This window comes from Herpailurus yagouaroundi, unplaced genomic scaffold (assembly GCF_014898765.1).
Source record: "Herpailurus yagouaroundi ecotype Mexico unplaced genomic scaffold, PumYag 197, whole genome shotgun sequence".
Lineage (NCBI taxonomy): Eukaryota > Metazoa > Chordata > Mammalia > Carnivora > Felidae > Herpailurus > Herpailurus yagouaroundi.
The window spans coordinates 25,209,131-25,231,074 of NW_024412428.1; the positions used below are offsets into that span (position 1 = coordinate 25,209,131).

General features: G+C 38.2%; 1 protein-coding gene across 1 annotated transcript in view; it reads right to left on the minus strand.

The window, feature by feature from the left end:
* Positions 1–21,944, minus strand: part of GTF2F2 (general transcription factor IIF subunit 2) — a 157,959-nt gene that overhangs the window by 119,837 nt on the left and 16,178 nt on the right. Inside the window, exons 3-4 of the mRNA XM_040448488.1 lie at positions 13,840–13,858; positions 12,352–12,496 (exon numbers count right to left, since the gene is read on the minus strand). Coding sequence (XP_040304422.1) covers positions 12,352–12,496; positions 13,840–13,858 — 164 coding nt within the window. The remainder of the gene's footprint in view (positions 1–12,351; positions 12,497–13,839; positions 13,859–21,944) is intronic.

Genomic DNA, 21,944 nt, shown 5'->3' on the forward strand with positions numbered 1-21,944 from the left:
GCTGCCAAAGTTGTCCCCAGGTAGGAACCACTGCACTAGATAGTTATTAAAGATATATACCTGGAGGTGGCAGGTTAAAAATATATTCATAATCTACAGACGATGATCAGACAGGTTATTTTTGATTCTGCAAGGCAAATCCAATAGGGAATTGAAGAAGGAACTGAGGTTTACAACAGGTAAAACTATCACTGTGATAAAAAACCAAAACAAAAGCAGCGGTATATAGCCTTATAGAACTTTGGGAGGTAAAATTCAGCAGGGCAATGATGGGGCAGGAGTGCAAATGTGTATGAATAAAGTCAACTTATACCTGTTTATAGAAGTAGCTCTTTTCACAGACAGCATGTTACAAAATGCACCATAAATCCCTAAAAGTTGGTGAAGACATACAGGATTCTTTTTATTATTCTACATCAGTGTATGTGTGAAATACAAAATGAAAAGTTAAATCTCTTCTATTCTATTTCTTCCTTTCTTTTTTTAATGTTACCTTTTAATCAGGAAACTGATCTTGCGGTCACGGTGAAAACCACTAGTATGAGGATTAAGGGCACAAGCTTATAAGCTGCATGATATTAGTCAAGCTATATCCTATGTAAAGCCCATTTCTCTCATCAATCAAATAAAATAACAATGGTACCTACCTCAGGCTCGCTGCATGAAATAAAGGAAATAATTCATGTAAAGTGCTCACCATAGTCAACAAAATACGTGCTTGGAGATTACCTATTTCTGTTACCTTTCACTGCTTAATGGTAAGAAAGATGTAAATGTTGTAAATATTTATGCCTTAATATAAAAACCTCCTTCAATTCTTCCAGACCAAATAGTTACAAGAATATAAAATGACACAAGGCACTTTGCATCACAACCTGTGTAGTCAAGAATATAGTTCAGGGGCGCCTGGGTGGCTCAGTCGGTTAAGCGTCCAACTTCAGCTCAGGTCATGATCTCGCGGTCCGTGAGTTCGAGCCCCGCATCGGGCTCTGTGCTGACAGCTCAGAGCCTGGAGCCTGTTTCAGATTCTGTCTCCCTCTCTCTCTGACCCTCCCCTGTTCATGCTCTGTCTCTCCCTGTCTCAAAAATAAATAAACATTAAAAAAAAAAAAAAAAAAGAATATAGTTCAAATGTAGGTTTCAAATTCATTTTGGTAGCCCTTCCTATTCTGTTGTGATGTAGCTTTTTACCAGGGCTGGTATCCTATAAGTGGGACTAGTGAGGCCGTGGGAGAAGTGGCTGTTACTTTTATACATGAAAGCCTTTGGTGTCCTATGCATCTTTAAAAATTTTTTTAAATATGTATGTGACTTGCATTTTATTTCTATTGGACAGCACTTTAAAGATTCTACACCCACTGTGGAGCTCAAATTTACAAACCAAAGATCAAGAGTCCCATGCTCTACTGACTGAGCCAGACAGGTGCCCCATGCACGTTTTATAAAATAAAGAATGTGGGGGCGACTGGGTGGCTCAGTCAGTTAAGCAACTGACTTCGGCTCAGGTCACGATCTCCCAGTTCGTGGGTTTGAGCCCCATATTGGGCTCCGTGCTGACAGCTAGGAGCCTGGAGCCTGCTTCAGATTCTGTGTGTGTCTCTCTCTCTGCCTCTCCCCAACTCGCACTCTGTCTCTCTCTCAAAAAAGAAATAAACATTAATTTTTTTAATTAAAAAACAAATAAATAAAGAATGTGAGGGGTGCCTGGGTGGCTTAGTGGGTTAAGCAGCCAACTTCGGCTCAGGTCATAATCTCACAGTTCATGAGTTCGAGCCCCGCGCTGGGCTCTGTGCTGACAGCTCAGAGCCTGGAGCCTGCTTCAAATTCTGTGTCCCCTCTCTCTCTCCTCCACTCACACTCTGTCTTTCTGTGTCTCTCTCAAAAATAATTAAACATAAAAAATAAATAAATAAAATTTAAAAAAAGAACGTGAAGAGTGCCAGGCTGGCTCAGTTGGTAGTACATGGGACTCTTGATCTCGGGGTCATGAGGTTGAGCCCCACAATGGATATGGAGCCTACTTAAAAAATAATTAAATTAAAATTAAAATTAAAATAAAATAAAAATAAAATAAATAAAATAAAATAAAATAGAGTATGAATTGCTTTTTAAAGTAATAAACCAAATTTAAAGTCTTAGCTTCTTTTTTTCTGTAAGGAATTACTGTATTAGTACTATCTTTTAAGCACGCAAAGTATAAAGCCAACCAAGTAATGTGTCTTCTCTTTCCATAATGAAAGGCTGTGTGGCAGAAAAAGAAAAATCAGTTGTAAGGCATTTTCTCCATTTTAAATATTGATATAAGAATAATACACTTATGCTCAAAGAACCAGAGACAAAACCATGTCTGTGAGCAATAGTCTTGCATAAGGTTTAAAAAACTAATAGCAATAGAGACTCCTGGGTGGCTCAGTCGGTTGAGCATCTGACTTCTGCTCAGGTCATGATCTCACGGTCCATGAGTTCAAGCCCCATGTTGGGCTCTGTGCTGACAGCTCAGAGCCTAGAGCCTGCTTCAGATTCTGTGTCTCCCTCTCTCTCTGCACCTCCCCTGCTTGTACTAAATGGCAATAAAGTTATTTGAAACACCCAAAGAAAATGATTTTTTTTTAAATTAAGATGGTTTTACTTTTTTTGAAAAACATTGGTAGTTTTAAATTAACACTGTTTCAAGACCTAGTTTTAATACATAAAGTAATATAATATGCACTGTAAAACTGATTTTACTATGTCTGTAAAGAAGCCAGGTTCTTCCTAAGTATCCATGAATCAAAACAAAGAACCAACTTTATAACCTGGAAGCTATAGAAAATTAAAAGGAAAAAGGAGAAACATGTTTGTATAGCCTATCAGTACATCCAGGCATAATAAAAACCTTCCAAGTTCTTCTCAGCTGCTTTACCAAAAGGAAATGAGAGGTTTGAGGATAAAAACTGAGCATCACAGAATTTTAGGAAGAGTAAACACAACATACAATAAAGATAAAAACTTGAAGATGCTTTCTAAAGTTAGGTTACTTTAACAAATTCATAGCAATGACTAAAACTGACAAAAAACCAACAAGCCAATATTCCTAGCATAAATTATACATCAATTCTTCTGAGAAATAACACTATATTACCTAACTCATACTCAAAACACTGACAGTGTGCTTATCACAATACAGATACAGAAGACTGCATTACCAAAATAAAAAATGCATGAGTGGCAAGGCTAACACAAAATTCAAATATTTTCTTTTATCCTCATAGTTTTCACCGATCAATCAGTATTTCTCACCAGAAAACATGGGATTGAGTTTTTAAGTTTCTCATTAATAATTACTTTTGATCACATAATTTTAAAAAAAAATTTTTTTTTACATTTATTTATTTTTGAGAAACAGAGTGAGACAAAGCGTGCGGGGAAGGGCTGAGAGAGGAGACACAGAATCTGAAGCAGGCTCCAGGCTCGAGCTGTCAGCACAAAGCCCGACGTGGGGCTTGAAGCCACAAACTGTGAGATCACGACCTGAGCCGAAGTCAGATGCTCAACCGACTGAGCCAACCAGGTGCCCCTTGATCACATAATTTATGTTAAATTCTAGGAAATTTAAAAAATTCATGCAGTAAAGAAACAAAAGAACAAAAAAAAGGCTTGTCAAGAAATACTCTACACTAAAAAATCTCTATTCAATCTAAACACTGAATTTCCCTAATTGTTAGAAATTCAGATGACACTGCTTAAACCATCTCTAAAGAATTTTGTTTTCTTCATTAATATTGTGAAGAATTTGTCGTAAGCAATTGCAAACTCTCACAATAATATACACTAACTCCAGGACAATGGTTACTTCTGGAAAGGAAGGTAGAATGGGACCAGGAAAAAGAAAATGGAATGTCAACTGTATCTAAAATGTTTTATATCCTTAAAAAATATGGCAAATATCAAGTTATGAAAGAGATGTTGCACACAAGTTACGCTATTCTCTACACTTTACTACAGGCTTGAAATATTTCATTAAAAAAATAAATCAGCTTTAATGGATTTAACTTGTGATTCCAAACCTTAATGTTATTCTTACAAGTTTTCCTTTTTCTCCTCCTCACCCTCATCCCCAAATTATGAAATCCACACTATATAACAACCATGTATCTATACATGAATACCTGAACATGAAAAGAGTATAAACATGCCTTTTACTCTCTTTTCCAACCACTGAATAAAGGAACATTTTCTGCTATTAGGTTTAACTTTCCAGAGAGTAGGCCTGACTCAGGCAGTTGGCAGAAATCTCAAAGCTGAACCTCTGCAGTCAGCCACAAACCTTGGTGGCAGCTCGGGAAATACACAAAACACTAAGGTCATACATTTTGGTTTCAGTTTGTTCTTCCTGACAAGTATAAAAGTGCCAGAAACTGATATGATCCCAAATGTTCAGTAGCATGGCCATTACTCAAGAGTAAGGAGAAAATAAGGCTTCCCGACTTCTGCCACCGGGGTCTTTGCACATAACTCACTGGAAGACTGGAAAGCCCGGTGCACTTGCTAAAGCGGACGACACTTAGAGGTGGCTGCCACACAAACTCTGGTTATCAGGCTCAAGTATCTGGAAGAAATTCTCAAAAATGAATGGAATAAGCCCATCCTTTCAAAGAAACAACTGAGAGTATCTGATACCATTAATAAAATTCAGGGGCACCTGGGTAGCTCAGTCAGTTGAGCGTCCAGTCTTGGCTCAGGTCATGATCTCACGGCTCGTGATCTCATGACTCGTGAGTTTGAGCCCCGTGTCGGGCTCTGTGCTGACAGCTCAGAGCCTGGAGCCTGCTTCGGATTCTGTGCCTCCCTGTGTCTCTGCCCCTCCCCACTCGTGCTCTGTCTCTCTCTCAAAAATAAATATTAAAAATTTTTAAAAATTAAAATTCAACCTTTAAAATGAAAATTAGCCCTTGTTAAAAACTTATACCCATCACCATAAACTTGACAGCACTCTAATACCTAAAGATCTTCTGATTAACACAGTGATGTTAATGAATGCAAAATTTCAATATTGAGTAAGGAAACATGGCAACATGCGGAAGAAGTGCACAACTCAGTGAACCAACATTCTCAAAATGATGCACATGTGATGTTACAAAATCATGTATAGGTAAAAGATCCGTTCAAACTACTGAATAAACCTTGTGGATTTCAATGTAACAGACTATAAAAAGTTTACTGATCCGATTTCAAATTCTATGCTGCAACAAACCTTTAAGAAACTACCACTTAGTAAAATTTTGGTGTAGTATCAAAAGAATATTCACAATTATCTGAAAATGTCATTAATTACTCCTCTGTTTTCTAACTGCATAATTTGTCAGAGGTCAGATTTTCTTCAGATACTTAACCAAAATCAACATACCGCTCTAGACTGAATGCAGAAGTGGGCAGGAGAATACAGCTAGTCTTTTAAGCCAGATATTAATGTGATTTACAAAATGCCACATTTCACCCTATTTTTTTTTTGAAAACAAGGCTTTTTCACATATATATGTGATTTATGTTAACACATAATGTATAAAGGAGCTCTAAGACCAAAAGTTCAAGAACCACTGCACTAAAGTGATATAAAATCATTACAATTATGACAGATAAGGCTAAATAAAACCTCAGAGTCCCATTGCATGGCAATCCGTAATATGCATATGGTGATGATTTAGGCAACACAGTGTAAGTCATGTTTAAAAGCAGTGATGAGAAAAAAATTCAACAAAAAAGAGCTGTAGTTTGAGTGCTAACAACCACATACACATATATATAAAGCTTAATTCACACCTCTGAAAATTATACAATATCCCATTCTCAACAAATGGGGGAAATGCACCAAGTTAATGTTTCTCATTAACAGTCAAAAATTCAACTTGAAATAAAAAGATTATCTATATTTGGGCTTCATTTACCATACTTGCGGGACAGTCCATATGAGGCAGATTATAAATCCTACAGTATTTCCAACATGACTAGTAATTCTCCATCTTCAAGGAGCATTTCCACAGATATACATTTTACTTCAAATTCAAATACATTCTAAGATAAATATGTGTTGGTATACATTACCAAACTCAAGCTTAAAATAAGGCAAGCCACCACCAAGTAAATTCTCATACTTCCAATTATCTCAGCTGCTATATTATCCAGGGAATAGGTCTTATTATAATGTGTGCAGTGGTTAACCAAGTGTTACAGCACACAGTGCTGAACTACTCTGATTAGCAAAAAAAAAAAAAAAAAGTAAAAGAATCAGCTGTGCCAAAATTAAAATATAACGAGCAAGAAATAAAGTGAGAAACAAAGGAATTTAATATTCAGTTTTGAACCTCAAACGTCTTAAGAAACTCTGAAGAAGAAAGCCCATCCTTTGTCACTAATAAGTCATCTCCCTTAAAAACTATTATAAAATGTACCTTTGGAGTAGTAATTCTTAAGAGAAAATAAATGATTTTAGCACCTTTGCTCACCCACTATATTGCTCGATCCTAGCCCAGACACTATGGAGATAAGCATGAGACACAGTATCCTACCCACAAGGTTTAATTCAGGGGCAAAATGAGTAAAACAAACCTTACTACCAAGAAAGAACAGTCAAGCAAGACTAGAGCAGCGAAGGAAGGTGGCTTCAACTAAAAAAGGCAAACAAATCCTTGGTGGGGAGGGGAGGGGGGACACAAAGGGGAAAAGCAGGGGCAGGTGCCAGGAAGCTACTGTAAAAGGGATTCCAGCAGACTGAATCAGAGAGGGTAGAGAGGATGGGTGAAGCTTTCACAGGACTGCTTCAGGGGACCACACAAACATTTACATGTGATTTTTCCAACAGAAATGACGAAACGAGACACCTGACTAAATGTGTGAGTAAAAGGAGTCTAAGAATTATCATGGCCAAGAGAATAAAAGACTGATGATGTTATCACTGACAGAAATATGAATATCTGGAGAATAACGAATGGAAAAATCAATATGACTTTTGTAACAAAAAATCCAAGTGGATTATCTGTTCAGACAACTAAAGATGGGTGGCTCAGTCGGTTAAGTGTCTGACTTCTCCTCAGGTCAGGATATCATGGTTTGTGGGTTCGAGCCCAGCACTGAGCTCTGCAATGACAGCTCAGACCCTGGAGCCTGCTTTGGATTATGTCTCCCTCTCTCTCTCTGCCTATCCCCCACTCATGCTTTGACTCTCAAAAATAAATAAACATTTAAAAAAAAAAACTAAAAAAAAAAAAAAAAGATGGGATTGGACATCAGATGAGAGCCCAGGCCTTTGTCACGGCTACCACTGAGAGGTCCAAGACCTCTGTCATTTCTCCCCTGATTACTGCAGTAGCCTCCAGCTCCCACGCTTGCCCTCAGAGTCTCTTCTCTACTTGCTGGCCAGAGTCATTCTTTAAAATGTAAATCAGATCAAATCTCTATTCTGTTCAAAACCATCCAGTGGCTCCCACTTTTCTCAGAATAAAATCCAAAACTGTTACTAGTTTACAAGTTCCTTTATGACTGGTCACTGCCAACTCCCTTCTGCTCCAGCTTCCTACTACCACTAGCCCACTACTCTTCCCGTTGGCCCATCTATTCCACCCTACACTGACCTCCTTGCTACTCCTGGAACATGCTAGGCTTGCTCCCACCTCAGGGCAAATGTGTTGTTGCTTCTGCCTTGAGAACTCCTAGCTGGCTTACTAACACCACGTGGCTACGTCCTCCGGACGGAGTTCAAGGCTGTTCAAATCCCATCTTCTCAATGGACCCATACTGACCAAACTAAATTTGCAAGCCCCACCCTCAACTCAGTACTCCTGACACCACTCTGCCTTTTTCTCAGATAATTTACCACCTTCTAGACTAAGATACAATTTACTCATTATGTTTATTATTTGTTGCTATTTCCTCTTACTTAAAATGTAAGCACCATAAAGGCTGGGATTTTGCTCACTGAAGTACCCCAACTCTAAATAAAAGAGGTCCTGCAAACAACAGGTACAAACATCAGTTTGTTGAATTAATGAACTGCTGCAGAAGGGTCAAAGGTAATGAAAACTTAGAACACCAAATGCCACCGTGGTTCTATCAGCTCTAATCCTACCCATTTCTTCCAATATTTTCTATCTCCGTAATGATCTCACCATTTATCCGGATGCTCAAGCCAAAAAAGCCTAGAAACCATTCTAGACTTCTCACTCATCCAATTGTCCGAGTCAATTCATCACCAAAAGCTGTCAAAATTACCTCTGTTATCTCTCGAAGAGGATATTCTTTTCCACTCCCACGGCACCAGTTCAAACTTTTTTGTCTGTAAACTAGACTATCAGGTCCACAACTGAGTTTTTTGCTTTGATCCAATAAGGACTATTTAATGGATTTTAGATAGATTATGACAAAGTATGACAGGTAGGAGAAAGCAAAGTGAAGAACAGGGTATCTGAAGGCAAGAAAAATGCTTTTTATCTTTACTTTCCCTCCTCCTATTCAAGGCACACTTATTCATATAAGTATTCATATACTTTTAAGGTACAGCTCAAATATTATCTCCATTTTTGAAGTCTTTCCCAGTTCCTTCAATTAAAGTGCATACTCTTTTTCCTTCTTTATACATAGCTCCATGACAGTACTTTCTGTAACACTTATTTTTTCCACATACCAGTTGCCCAACTGAACAAAAGTCTAGTCTTACTCTAACAGAGCTTAGAATTAAATATCTACTGAACAGATGAAGGAATAGCAACTTTTAGTCTAGGATTTGCAATTATAAAGAATAAAACCTAAGTTCGAACAAACATAAGGGCGTAAATTATAAAAGAAACATAAGTTATTTAATTTCCAACAAATAGTAGATAAAAACACTAAACCAAAGATCCAAGCAGGAAAAAGTGAAGACTGAACACAGGCATTTCTCTCTAGATACTGGTACAGAGATAAGAAGACTAGCTAAAAATATATTTAATAGAGAAATAGACTTAGAATTTCACAGAGAAATGTGAAGGCAGAAAAAGAGTCAAACCCCAAATAGTCTTAAAAATAAAACATGTTCCCTCAGACAGGAATACTCAACTAGAAACGAATTGTGGTCACAGAACACTCAAGAAATGCAGAATGGTTTAATTAAGAAGACAATGTAAAACATATCAGTCCCCTCTAATTCCATCCTCACAAAAAAACTCTAACATATAAAATTGAATCATTAAAAACAGTGGTTCATTAAAAAACTCTATGGAGTTTGTTTTTTTTTTTTTCCCCTCGGTCATTGAGGCAATCCAAAAATACTGAACGGGGGCACCTGGGTGACTCAGTAGATTAAGCGTCCGACTTCAGCTCTGGTCATGATCTCACGGTACACGAGTTCGAGCCCCGTGTCAGGCTCTGTGCTGACAGCTCAGAGCCTGGAGCCTGCTTCAGATTCTGTGTCTCCCTCACTCTCTGCCCCTCCTTGTTCATGCTCTTGCACACACATGTGCACTCACTCACTCTCTCTCATAGATAAATAAATAAAGCAGTAAAAAAATAAATAAATAAATAAATAAAAATCTCTATTGGCTCAAGTTCATCAAATGGTATACACACAGACAGCTAAACTGCAAGCACATGGCTTAAAATAAACTTGAAACCTAAAGTGTTTAAAAACAAGATCTAATATAGGGGCATCTGGCTGGCTCAGTCAGTAGAGTACGCAACACCTGATCTTGGGGTCATGGCTGAGTTCAAGCCACATATTGGGCCCGGAGCTTACTTAAAAAAATATATACATCTATAGATAGCTAGAGCTATAAAAAAAAAAAAAGAAAAGAAAAAAAATCTAATAATAACAGTTAATAGTCACTGACCATTTATTATGTAGAGTGTTGTTGTGTTTTAAATATATTCCTATTTATACATAAACATAAATAATTATTATCCCATTTCACAAATAAGGAAAACAAAGCCCAGAAAAGTGCAAGGAGAACCAAGGAATGATGACTTAAACCGAAATGACTGCTATTAATAAGAAAAAAGTTTCCTTATAGTGTGCAGCATCTAGCAGCAACTTAGACTTGCATTTGTATTACCACAGCTCTACAAAGCAAGAACATATTGTCCAAACTCCAGAAGAAGGATGACAATCTTGATTCACTTCCATATCCCTGCCAAGATAATCCTTATAATACCATATTCACTTTGGAGTACACTGTAACCAGAAATGTGAACACAAAATGTTCAAGAAGAGAACAATACTAACTAAAGAATTTACGAGATTAAAAATGGAAGATAAAGGGGTGCCTGGGTGGCTCAGTCGGTTAAGTGTCCAACTTCGGCTCAGGTCATGATCTCGCAGTTTGTGAGTTCGAGCCCCACATAAGTCTCTGTGCTGACAGCTCGGAGCCTGGAGCCTGCTTCGAATTCTGTGTCTCCCTCTCTCTCTGCCCCTCCCCTGCCTGCACATGCTTACTCTCTCTCTCTCTCTCTCAAAAATAAACATTAAAAAAAATTTTTTTTAATGGAAGATAAATTTTGAGGATAACAAACCTTATCGTTCTAAATCACTGTCTTTTAAAACTTTCATTTTTTTTAATGTTTTATTTATTTTTGAGAGAGAAAGAGACAGAGCACTAGCGGGGTAGGGGGAGAGAGGGAGACACAGAATCCAAACAGGCTCTAGGCTCTGAGCTGTCAGCACAGAGCCTGCTAAATCACTGTCTTTTATAGAAGTAATAAATCACATGTTGAAAAAATTAGCAATTTAGTAAAATGTAAAAAGGCTGAAATAGGATACCTTTTTCTACAAAAGTAGTTCAAAATTTTCCTACCTCAAACTTTTTCACGGTTCTGCCTCCTATTTACGATCTTGGTACTATGCCTCTTCTACTCCAGGGACAACACAAAAGTAGAAAAAACCCACAGGTTCAATAGGTATTATTAAATCCTATCAATCACAAGACAAACACCATATTCCTTGGATGCACCTGTGCTATGCCCTGCATGGCATACAATAAATATTTGTTGAATGACTGAATCCTCTCCAAGAGAAAATGCAAGTATTTAACACTTTCTACCTCCCATAATACTACACATTATTATAGTATCAATATTATTGTAGCATCAGAATAATGCAATAAAACAAAACTTTTACCCTAAACCACATGCAGAAAAGTTATTTTACCCCTGTGTTACATTCTACATTAAAAGTGGAGGGGCGCCTGGGTGGCGCAGTCGGTTAAGCGTCCGACTTCAGCCAGGTCACCATCTCGCGGTCCGTGAGTTCGAGCCCCGCGTCGGGCTCTGGGCTGATGGCTCAGAGCCTGGAGCCTGTTTCCGATTCTGTGTCTCCCTCTCTCTCTGCCCCTCCCCCGTTCATGCTCTGTCTCTCTCTGTCCCAAAAATAAATAAACGTTGAAAAAAAAAAAAATTTTTTTTAAATAAAAAAATAAAAAAAAATAAAAGTGGGGGAAAATATTAATATTTTTTAGATCAGTTTTTATAGCTACTGGTATTCTAAGACATCACAAAAAATGTATCTGAACATATTCTTTTTTTATAACAATAACATCCTTAACATACTATAATTTCTTATAGCCTTCTTTGTTATGTTTAATGCAGATATGACAAAATCACAAATCATTTTCCTTACACAACCAACAAACTTTTTAAATTAGATATAGGAAATTAGCTCCATTAAAATGAGTTGCCCTGCTACATTAATAGTAATATTCTACATTCAGAGAAGGTTAAAAATCAAGAAACAATGAAAATAAACATATACATATGCTGCAAAAAATCTCCCTCTCTAATGCACAAACTGAAACACTTGCTCCTGATTTACTGAACTGGTAGAATATCAGAGCAAACACACAAAATTTACAAACTGTACTTAACACAGAGCTTCTTGAGTGTCAAAACCAAGTAAAAACAGTTCAAATCTCGGTACTAAAAAGGCTCTTAGAACTGAAACCTACAAAGGCAAAAATTCAGACTAAAATATTCCCTAATATTAAGCAGTATTTTTTTAAACACAACTTATAGTTGCTGAATATCAATTTACCAAAACAGGAAAGTATGACCTTATCTTGGCAAAACTCAGAATACTGTTTCTTCAACATCCTAGAAGACAGCTTGATGCACCAGACTCTTCCATCTGCTTTGTTCTATTTCTTCATGCCCCAAATGGAAATTAAACCCTTCGAGTAACAGCCAAAATTTCATTAATCACAGGAAAGTAGAGAAACAAATAGCATGAAATGAATAATAGAGGTAGACAGAACAACAGGTAAAGCAGCCTTGATAATGACCTTAAAGTGTAATTTGAGACACAGCATCTATATAACAAGTACTGGAATCACATTAAATAATTCTATTCCCACTTACCTGATGAGCTCTCAGTAAAGACTGTTAATGTCTGTCCTCCAACACTTTGTAAGACAAATGGATGTTCTCTAGGGGTGCTGACAGAAGCTGGTTTTCCGCCAATATCGTGAATATTTGCAAGATCCTCATTCAAAGTAAATGACACCTAACAGACACATTAACAAAAGCTTATTACAACATACTTATGTATTCAAAGTATCTTTCACAGAAATTGATTATAAATCAAATACCTTTTTAAAAATATGAGCCTCAATTTCTAGTCATTTTATTCAACATTTTTCTTTTATTTTATTAATTTTTTAATATATGAAATTTACTGTCAAATTGATTTCCATACAACATCCAGTGCTCATCCCAACAGGTGCCCTCCTCAATACTCATCACCCACCCTCCCCTCCCTCCCACCTCCCATCAGCCCTCAGTTTTATTCAACATTTTTCTAAAACTTTATCAAAAAATCCTTAATACTTAGTCATAAAAAGAGAATCTATTCCCATTTGTCAGAATAATGGGGCTAATCTACCATTATAAAGATGGGTGACAGCTTTCAAATGTTTTTCTCTGGTTTATGGCTGAAGAAACTCTAGCTCCAAAACAGGAATAAATTTTTTCCCCTAAGGTCTCTGAAGTCAAGGGATTTTATCTTCTCACATTTATATCCTTACAAATATATATACTTAAATATATAATATAAATAAATATATAGCAAAGGGCCTGGCACATAGAAGGAAAACAGTATTTGCTTAATGAATATTATGAGTATTTAAAAGGTGACTGTACTTAAAGGGGGAAAAAGTGAGCTATTACTAGAAAGCTTAAACATTCCCATAAGCAGGGGATGTATTTCTTTTTTAGGTCTTAATGACTGCTGTAGGAGTACATGGTGCTGTTTTATTTTTGAATACTTTAACAAATACAAATAAATACTTACAAAGGTAATTCAATATTGAGGTTTAGAATAAAAAAGACGTAGTAGACGTTTTTTCACAAGGATTTTTACTACATACCAGCTCTCCCCAAAGGAACCTCACATTTTATATCAAAGGGATTTATAAACATAAAATACTAATCTCCCAACCACAAAGGAAAGGCCATAAAGCATTTATTAAATACTTCTCTAGTATGCGATAGGTACCACAATTATGTCCTGGACTTAATGGGTCAAAACCTAAAGCCCTGAAAAATCCAGACCAAATGCCTTTGCCACACTGAAATAATATTCGAGTAATACTGAAGCAAGAATAAGCCTCATAGTACCCAGTGAAGGGATATTTTGGGTCAAAGCAGAAAAATGCTAAGAATGAACGACTAGAAAGGAGTCCATTCATTCACACAAAAGTGACATTTATACTGTTACGTGTTCCTCACCATCAGCCAGTGTTTTGATGTAGTTTTCCAGAATGCAAACACCACCTTCTCTTTACTATTACTAATACATGGTAAAATAATCTCATGTTTTCAATAAAATATTCATAGAAATAATCTTACCTCAGTCCTTCCTTGATTCCTAAAAGAAAGGAAAGAATTTTATTTAGATTTCATGTTTTCTTCAAATGTATGTTAAGAACTAAAAGAAATAACACTATTTCATATTTACATAAAATATAGCATTTACATAGATCAACTAATATTTACCCTTGGCTCTCCTCAACTAACCTACTTGTAATCATTTGGTAAAAATAAAAACCACATTAATCCCCTGTGTACATGTTATAAGTTTATATCACTTAACACTATTGCAACCTGTCCTAATAACAGTTTATCCAAGTAATGATCTTGTTACTGTTACCTTTATTTCTGCATACTATATAATAGTCTAATTTTAAAAACCATGTATTAAATATCTACTCTAAGCAAAGTACTGGATGTAATATCTGTTCCCAGCCAGAAGATATAAAAGCTATATCCATAACTACAAGAGATAAATTTTAATTAATGTTTAAGAGAATCCCAATGTGCCAGGATCAGATAGGAGACCATTTCTTCCATTCTAGGAGTTGAGGAATGGCTTAACAAAAGAGAAAGCCTGAGCTAAGTCTTGAAGGGTACTGGGATTTCAACAGGCTGAGACAGGAAAATAGTATCAGACGTATCAGCTGAGCAAAGCCACAGAGTCTGATCATGAAAATGTAGTCACATTTGGCTCGGAGAGTACAAACTAAGGAATAGTGGGAGATGAACTATAAAGGAGAACTGAGGCTAGACCACAGAGTATCTTGAATATCACAGTGCAGAGCATGGACTTTATTCCTTAGGCAATGGAGAGCCACATGTATTGCATGAACAAAATAGAGTATAAAATATGCTCCTAGAAACTTGCACCAGAAAATATATATAAAATGGATATGAAGACCAGTTAGAAAACTACTGTTTCTCCCTAACACCAGACTGAGTTCCAACCTGCCTTCACTCAGAGGCTCAACCACTCATTCTGTGATGAAGTGTCTACAAACATTAGGCATTGTGCCAGGTGCATGGTATACAGTATGAACACAGGTCTTTGTCCTTAAAGGTCCTAGTTTAATGCAAAACGATTCGATCCATGAACAACATAAACAGGATAATAACTTTATGACAGGTACAACGTCCTGTCAGGAAAATGCAGATGAGAAAGCTAGCAAAAGACAAATTAAATGAGAGATGAGGTCAACAACACGGAGGCATTCCAGGTTAAGAGAGTAATCCAATTAAACACAGGAGTGAGAAGATCTAGCACATTATTTCTAACATCAGTGAATGGTAGGCTTGAGTCAAGTGGTAAAGAGCCTCTTGGGCCAGACTAAGGAATCCAGAATCTTAAACAGATTTGTTTACTGCAGGACTCCTCAGAGTCTTTCACATATTAAAATGCAATGTTGATCACCCTTTTGTTGGGAAGCACCGAAAAGAGAAGTGAAAAAATTCTAAGATTTCATGTAAAAATATGCATTTGCAGCTCCTCTCAAAAGACTGGAAGATTTGGCATCGATAGTGCCCTCACCCACCCCTCAATTCAGTATGACAATAATCCCTTTGACATGCACAGACAGGCAATGAATTCATTGCAGTCCCTTCCCCATTACTCCTGGACCTGGCTTCTAGGGACATTTAATTAAGCTAACCTTTCAGACAGAGGTGCCGCAATCAAAATAAAGGCAAAGATGCAGGGAAAGCACTTGCAGAATATTTACTGAATTGAACTGAGGTTAATGCAAAAACTCACAAAAAAGTAATGAAGGCTTTAACCAGGCAATGGCAGAATGCAAAGAGGAGGAGTGTGTGGCAGGATATCTGAGCTGTCAGAACTGACAGAAGAAGAAATGATTGGAAGTAGGCAGCAAGGGGAAAAGGACTGATTAAAGATCATGCTGACATTTCCAGTCTGGGGGACAGAAAATCACCCAGATGCAATTAGAGAACACAACAGGGGATGACAATTTTATTTTCATATATTTATTTATAACATCATCTTGGCTGGAATGATAAGAGATTGATGAACTCTGGATGAGTTAATTTTCTAGAATAAAAAAGACTTAAGACTTATTTTTAAAGGATTAGATATTCTTTTGTCTTGGCATATAAATGTATGAAGTATACACGACCTTTTGTCATTCAATATTACCAATAAAATATATCTTTTTCATGATAACCTGTGGTTAAAATTATAAACATCAACTACTGTAAAACACGGTAATATCCTCAGAAATGAACGCAGTGGACATGTAGCCCACCCTTTCACTGAATGCCTCACAATGCTGTGCAGTCAGTCCTTCATCACTCTGAGTCCACTTCTCAATACCCCGCCACTATTTCTTTACACTCCAATCCAGTTCCTCTGGCCTTTCTAGAAAATTGTCTTTTTCTTACACTTTTTAAATACTTCTCAGATGTGACATCACTGGGAGGAGACTTTTCACTAATTACTGACAGCCAATAAAACACCCCCTTTTTGAAGGTTAAAAAAATCAACCAAATAATACCAAGTCTTTAACTGTGCTCCAGGATTTTTTGTTGGTTTTGTTTTAATTCCTATGCATACATTCCCTTCTTGAAAAGCCAGTTCAAAAACCATTAGATGGAGCCAAGGAAGGTGGGTATCTGAAGACTGGGTTGAGAAGAGGCAGCATAACCCGAATGGGATGGAAAGCAAGTGCCTGGGGCTGAGGGGATAGCCTGGGGCGAGGTGTCAGCGCCCAGGAGGGTAAGGAAGGCATCCCTATAGAGGAATGCTTCAACAAGAAGTGTGTCAGAACCTAGCAGGGTCAGGAAATAAAGGGGTGTGGGGGGGTGCCTGGGTGGCTCAGTGGGTTAAGCGTCTGACTCTTGATTTCCACAAAGGTCATGATCTCACAGTTCGTGAGATGGAGCCCCAAGTCAGGTTCTGTGCTGACAGCGTGGAGCCTGCTTGGGATATTCTCATTCTCCCTCTCTCCCTCTTTCCCCGCCTCCCACCCCTCAAAATAAATAAACAAACATTAAAAAAGAAGAAGAAGAACTAGGACTCCATGGAGAAATGCCTGACTCCAGGCTCTGACAGAAATACGCAAGGTGAGTCCAAAACCATTTTTCTATGACAAAAAGTAAGTGCTCAAAGAATGATGAAGACATGCCAAAAGGCCATGGGGCTGCACTACTGAACTGCACACTGTACAAAGGGGCATGGGAAGCGGGCTAGGAGGCTTCCAGTGGCTGCATTTTGGACAATCTGAACATGAGAATAAATGATGATAGTAACAAACTGTGACTCACTGACTAAAACTGGAATCCACACTAAAAACTGGAGTTCACACTAACATAGCTAAATTAATAAAAATTTATTAATAAATTAATAAAGTGGAAAATCTGATGAGAAAGGAATACATAGGGGCGCCTGGGTGGCTCAGTTGGTTAGGTGTCCAACTTTGGCTCAGGTCATGATCTTGCAGTCCGTGAGTTCGAGCCCCACATCGGGCTCTGTGCTGACAGCTTGGAGCCTGGAGCCTGCTTTGGATTCTATTCTGTCTGTCTCTCTCAGCCCCTCCCCCACTTGCACTCTGTCTCTCTCTCTCAAAAATAAATAAACTTTAAAAAAAAAGACATGGAGGGGCGCCTGGGTGGCGCAGTCGGTTAAGCGTCCGACTTCAGCCAGGTCACGATCTCGCGGTCCGTGAGTTCGAGCCCCGCGTCAGGCTCTGGGCTGATGGCTCAGAGCCTGGAGCCTGTTTCCGATTTTGTGTCTCCCTCTCTCTCTGCCCCTCCCCCATTCATGCTCTGTCTCTCTCTGTCCCAAAAATAAATAAACGTTGAAAAAAAAAATTAAAAAAAAAAAAAGACATGGAATATATAGTCTCCAAGTACCACCTCACAGAATATTAACTATAAAAGGGAAAAGAGTAAATTTACAGTGCAAAAGCATAGAAGACGCTCCTTAATCAAGTGATCAAAGTTACCACTACCAGTAATGGGACAAAATGAAAACACATAAACCTTGCTAAAATACAGTAAGAACCCAGTTTCACCTGGTATATAACCCCAATCTAATCATGAAGAAACATCAAACTCAAATTACATAAAATAACAGCCTTGTAAACATCAAGCATGTTGACACTTATACAGTATACAAGTCAATCAAACACTTCCAAATGTTCTAGATTTAAGGAAACTGAGAGAACGGACAACAGAATGTAATTCAACGTTGTGGACTGGATCCTTTTGCTATAAAACAGTCTGGAGATAAGTGGCAAACCCTGAATAAAGTCTAAGGATTAGGCAGTACCATATGATGTTAACCTACTGATTTGGAGGGGTGTGCTGTGATTGTTGTAGGAGAATGTCCTTTTTGTAGTCACCAAAGAACCACAAAAGTTCTTTATACTGTTCTTCTAACTAACTTTTCTGTAGCTTGACATTGTTTTAAAATGAAAATACTGGGGTGCCTGGCTGGCTCAGTCGGTGGAACATACAGGACTCTTGATCTCGGGGTTATGAGTCCAAGACCCACACCGGGCATAGGCCTACTTAAAAATTAAAATAAAAAAAAAATTTTTTTTTTAATTTTTTTAACATTTATTTATCTTTGAGATAGAGAGAGAGACAGAGCATGAACGGGGGAGGGTCAGAGAGAGGGAGACACAGAATCCGAAACAGGCCCCAGGCTCTGAGCTGTCAGCACAGAGCCCGATGCGGGGCTCGAACCCACGGACCGCGAGATCATGACCCTAGCCAAAGTCGGCCGCCCAACCGACTGAGCCACCCAGGCGCCCCAAAATAAAAAATTTTTTAATGAAAAAGTTTTTGGGGGCGGTGGCTCAGTCGGTTAAGCATCCGACTTCGGCTCAGGTCTGATCTCACCGTTTGTGAGTTCAAGCTCCGCGTTGGTGTCTGTGTGGCCGGCCCAGAGCCTGGAGCCTGCTTCAGATTCTGTCTCCCAGTCTCTCTGACCCTCCCGCACTCACACTCTGTGTCCCGCTCTCAAAAATAAATAAACATTAGGGACGCCTAGGTGGCTCCATCGGTTGAGTGTCCAACTTCAGCTCAGCTCATGATCTCGCGGTCCATGGGTTCAAGCCCCGCATCGGGCTCTGTGCTGACAGCTCAGAGCCTGAAGCCTGTTTCAGATTCTGTGTCTCCCTCTCTCTGCCCCTCCCCCACTTGCACTCTCTCTCTGTCTCAAAAATAAATAAACATTAAAAAATATTTTTAAATAAAAATAAATGAACATTGGGGCGCCTGGGTGGCGCAGTCGGTTAAGCGTCCGACTTCAGCCAGGTCACGATCTCGCGGTCCGTGAGTTCGAGCCCCGCGTCAGGCTCTGGGCTGATGGCTCGGAGCCTGGAGCCTGTTTCCGATGCTGTGTCTCCCTCTCTCTCTGCCCCTCCCCCGTTCATGCTCTGTTTCTCTCTGTCCCAAAAATAAATAAAAAACGTTGAAAAAAAAATAATAATAAATAAATGAACATTAAAAAATTTTTTTTTAATAAAAAGTTTTTAAATTAAAAAAAAGTATTAAATAATTTCAAAATGTCCCCAGTTTACTTCATTAATTCCTTGCTACAGAATTTGAGAATGTTATTAATTTTTCTCTATAACAATGATGAAATGAATATCCTCAATCTCTGCATCACTAACTTATTTCTTTTAGAAGCTAAGTGCCATGAAAATGCTGGGTCAAGAGCATGAATATTTTATTATTAATATTTCTAGCCTTCTCATTATCCCAGTCCCACACTGCTGGATGAGTTTGTCCATGTCTTTCTATAAGGGCAGCACCAAGAACTGAACTGTTGGCACTGTAGCTAACTGGCAGAGAAAACAGCAGGATTATTATTCTACTTTGTTCTGGGCAGTAATGTGTGTGTGAATACATGTGAGTGTGTCATATATGTATGTGTACACATATATATGTTGCCAGGCTGGCCTTCAGAAAGTTTGCACCTATTTAAACTCCTATCAACAGTAAGGGTTTCTAAATTTAGTCAATTTTATAACAGGAAAATTCTATCTCATTGATTTTTTTGTCCACATATTTTTTATTAGTGGGCCCCCATATGACCCTGTTAAATGTGTTTAGAAATAAAGCTAGAACTCAAGAGCCTGGAGCCTGCTTCAGATTCTGTCTCCCTCTCTTTGCCCCTGCACCACTCACACTCCCTCTCCCTCTCTCTCTATCAAAAATAAACATTAAAAAAAGTTTTTAAATTAAAAAAAAACAAATAAAACTTAACCTAAAGTAAAACCGTAAGCTAAGTGAAACGCAGTACACATCACACGTCCAAAGGTATAAAAATAATCCAAGTGCAATGCTTTAGAAACATTGCATAAACTGCCTAAGAGAAATGGCCCAAATGTCACCAGCTGTTACAACAGGCTGGATTCTCCTGCTTTCAGGTGTAAACGGAACCAATTTGGGGAGAGCTGCACTCCCACCTGCATGTCTTCTCCCCGTCCTCTGCCTCTCCCAATTCCTCTACTCCACAGCACTGTCTCTGCTGGAATGAACAACCGCACCACACAGACCTTCCTGGCTTCTGGCCTATCTAAGGCACTGCAAAATGCTGCTGCTTACCTTTGGGAGATGTGCCGGGGAAGGGAGGTCCATACCCACACATCATACACAACACAGAGTCTGTACTATGCAGTATGTGGCACAACAGTAGGTAAACACTACTGGCTATTTTACATGCATTGAACCCCTGAAGTATTAATACCACAACCTTTTAATAGATGAGGAAACAGAGAGGGTAAGCAACTTACCGAAAGTCACACAGCCAGGTCTAGATAAAGCCCAGAGCTGAATGACTCCTGAGTCCATACTCATAGCCACTATGTCACACTGGCTCTTTAAAACCTTGTTTTCATGCTTTACCCAAATATACTTTTTTTTTTTTTTTTTTGGCCACACAGATCATCCATAAACTGGTTAGTCTTCCTCTAAGAATCCATACTTGACTATGTGTCTCCTAGCCTTAAAAATATTTGAAGATGGTTTCACCTGGTCTGCCTTAAATCTTCTCTCAACAGCCATAGTACCTTCAAATATTCCTCATAGGACACTGAGTTTTTTAATTTTTTCTTTGTCCTTGTCTCACTCTACTAAAGGAACTTATCTGTCCATGTCTCTAAGTACAGCACTAGAACTGAACTTAATATTTGCACCATATGCTAAGTGGCAAAGAGAAGAGTGAGATTATCATCCCACTTCATCCTAAACAACAAACATCTACTAAGGGAGCCTTTTGTTTATAGCCACATAACCCTATGACTCATATCTACTTTAAACCAATTAAAATCCTGAGAACCTAGTCACAGGCACTGCAAAGCCATTCCTCATCACCCTACATTTAATAGTGAATTTAGTAACTCAGTATAAGGAATGAAAACTAAGAGAATTAATAGCACAAACAAGACAGACAGCCAGGAGACCTACCATGGAACAAGCTGTTTTTAAGCATTTCTATAGCAATGTTAGTAATTACCATAAAGCTGTTCTCATCATTAAAAGGATTTAGCTCTATAAGACAAGACTGATTATATTTCATGTTAGGTAGATGATCTGCCAGGTCCTTTAGCTAACATAAAAAAATACATGCACACCTGATAACATTAAAAGCAAAGAGTTTATTGTCAAGACCAGGATACTCAAGAGAGTGAAAGCAGGGACACTATTAATAACTGCATAGGGAAAACATGTAAACTGGGACTATTCCAGGCAAACCCAGGGGTATGGCCACCCTATACTAGATGCAACTGTGCAAACTGTCTGCTTTAAATTAAGGAATGAATGAACAACCGCACCATGCAGATCTTGAAATTTTCTCCCCAGCAAAGGTTGATAAAACTGCAACATACCCACCGTTGCTGATTTAGCATGCTGCCTTTACTTCAGGGAGCAAAGAGCTCGCAGAGGTTTGCTGAACCTCAGCTTTTATCCCATTTCCCATACTAGTCCCTTCTTCCCTGCACCCCCCCCCAAAAAAATTTACATTCTTCAACCAGGTATTTTCTTCCCACAGAGGTTTTGAGGAACACAATATTCACGGCAGAAAAAGGACAACATTTGAGTTTACAAAACATTTTAACAAACCCTAAGCTGTTTTTGCTCAAAAACACTCTATGGGTTGGTAAGGCATTATTATC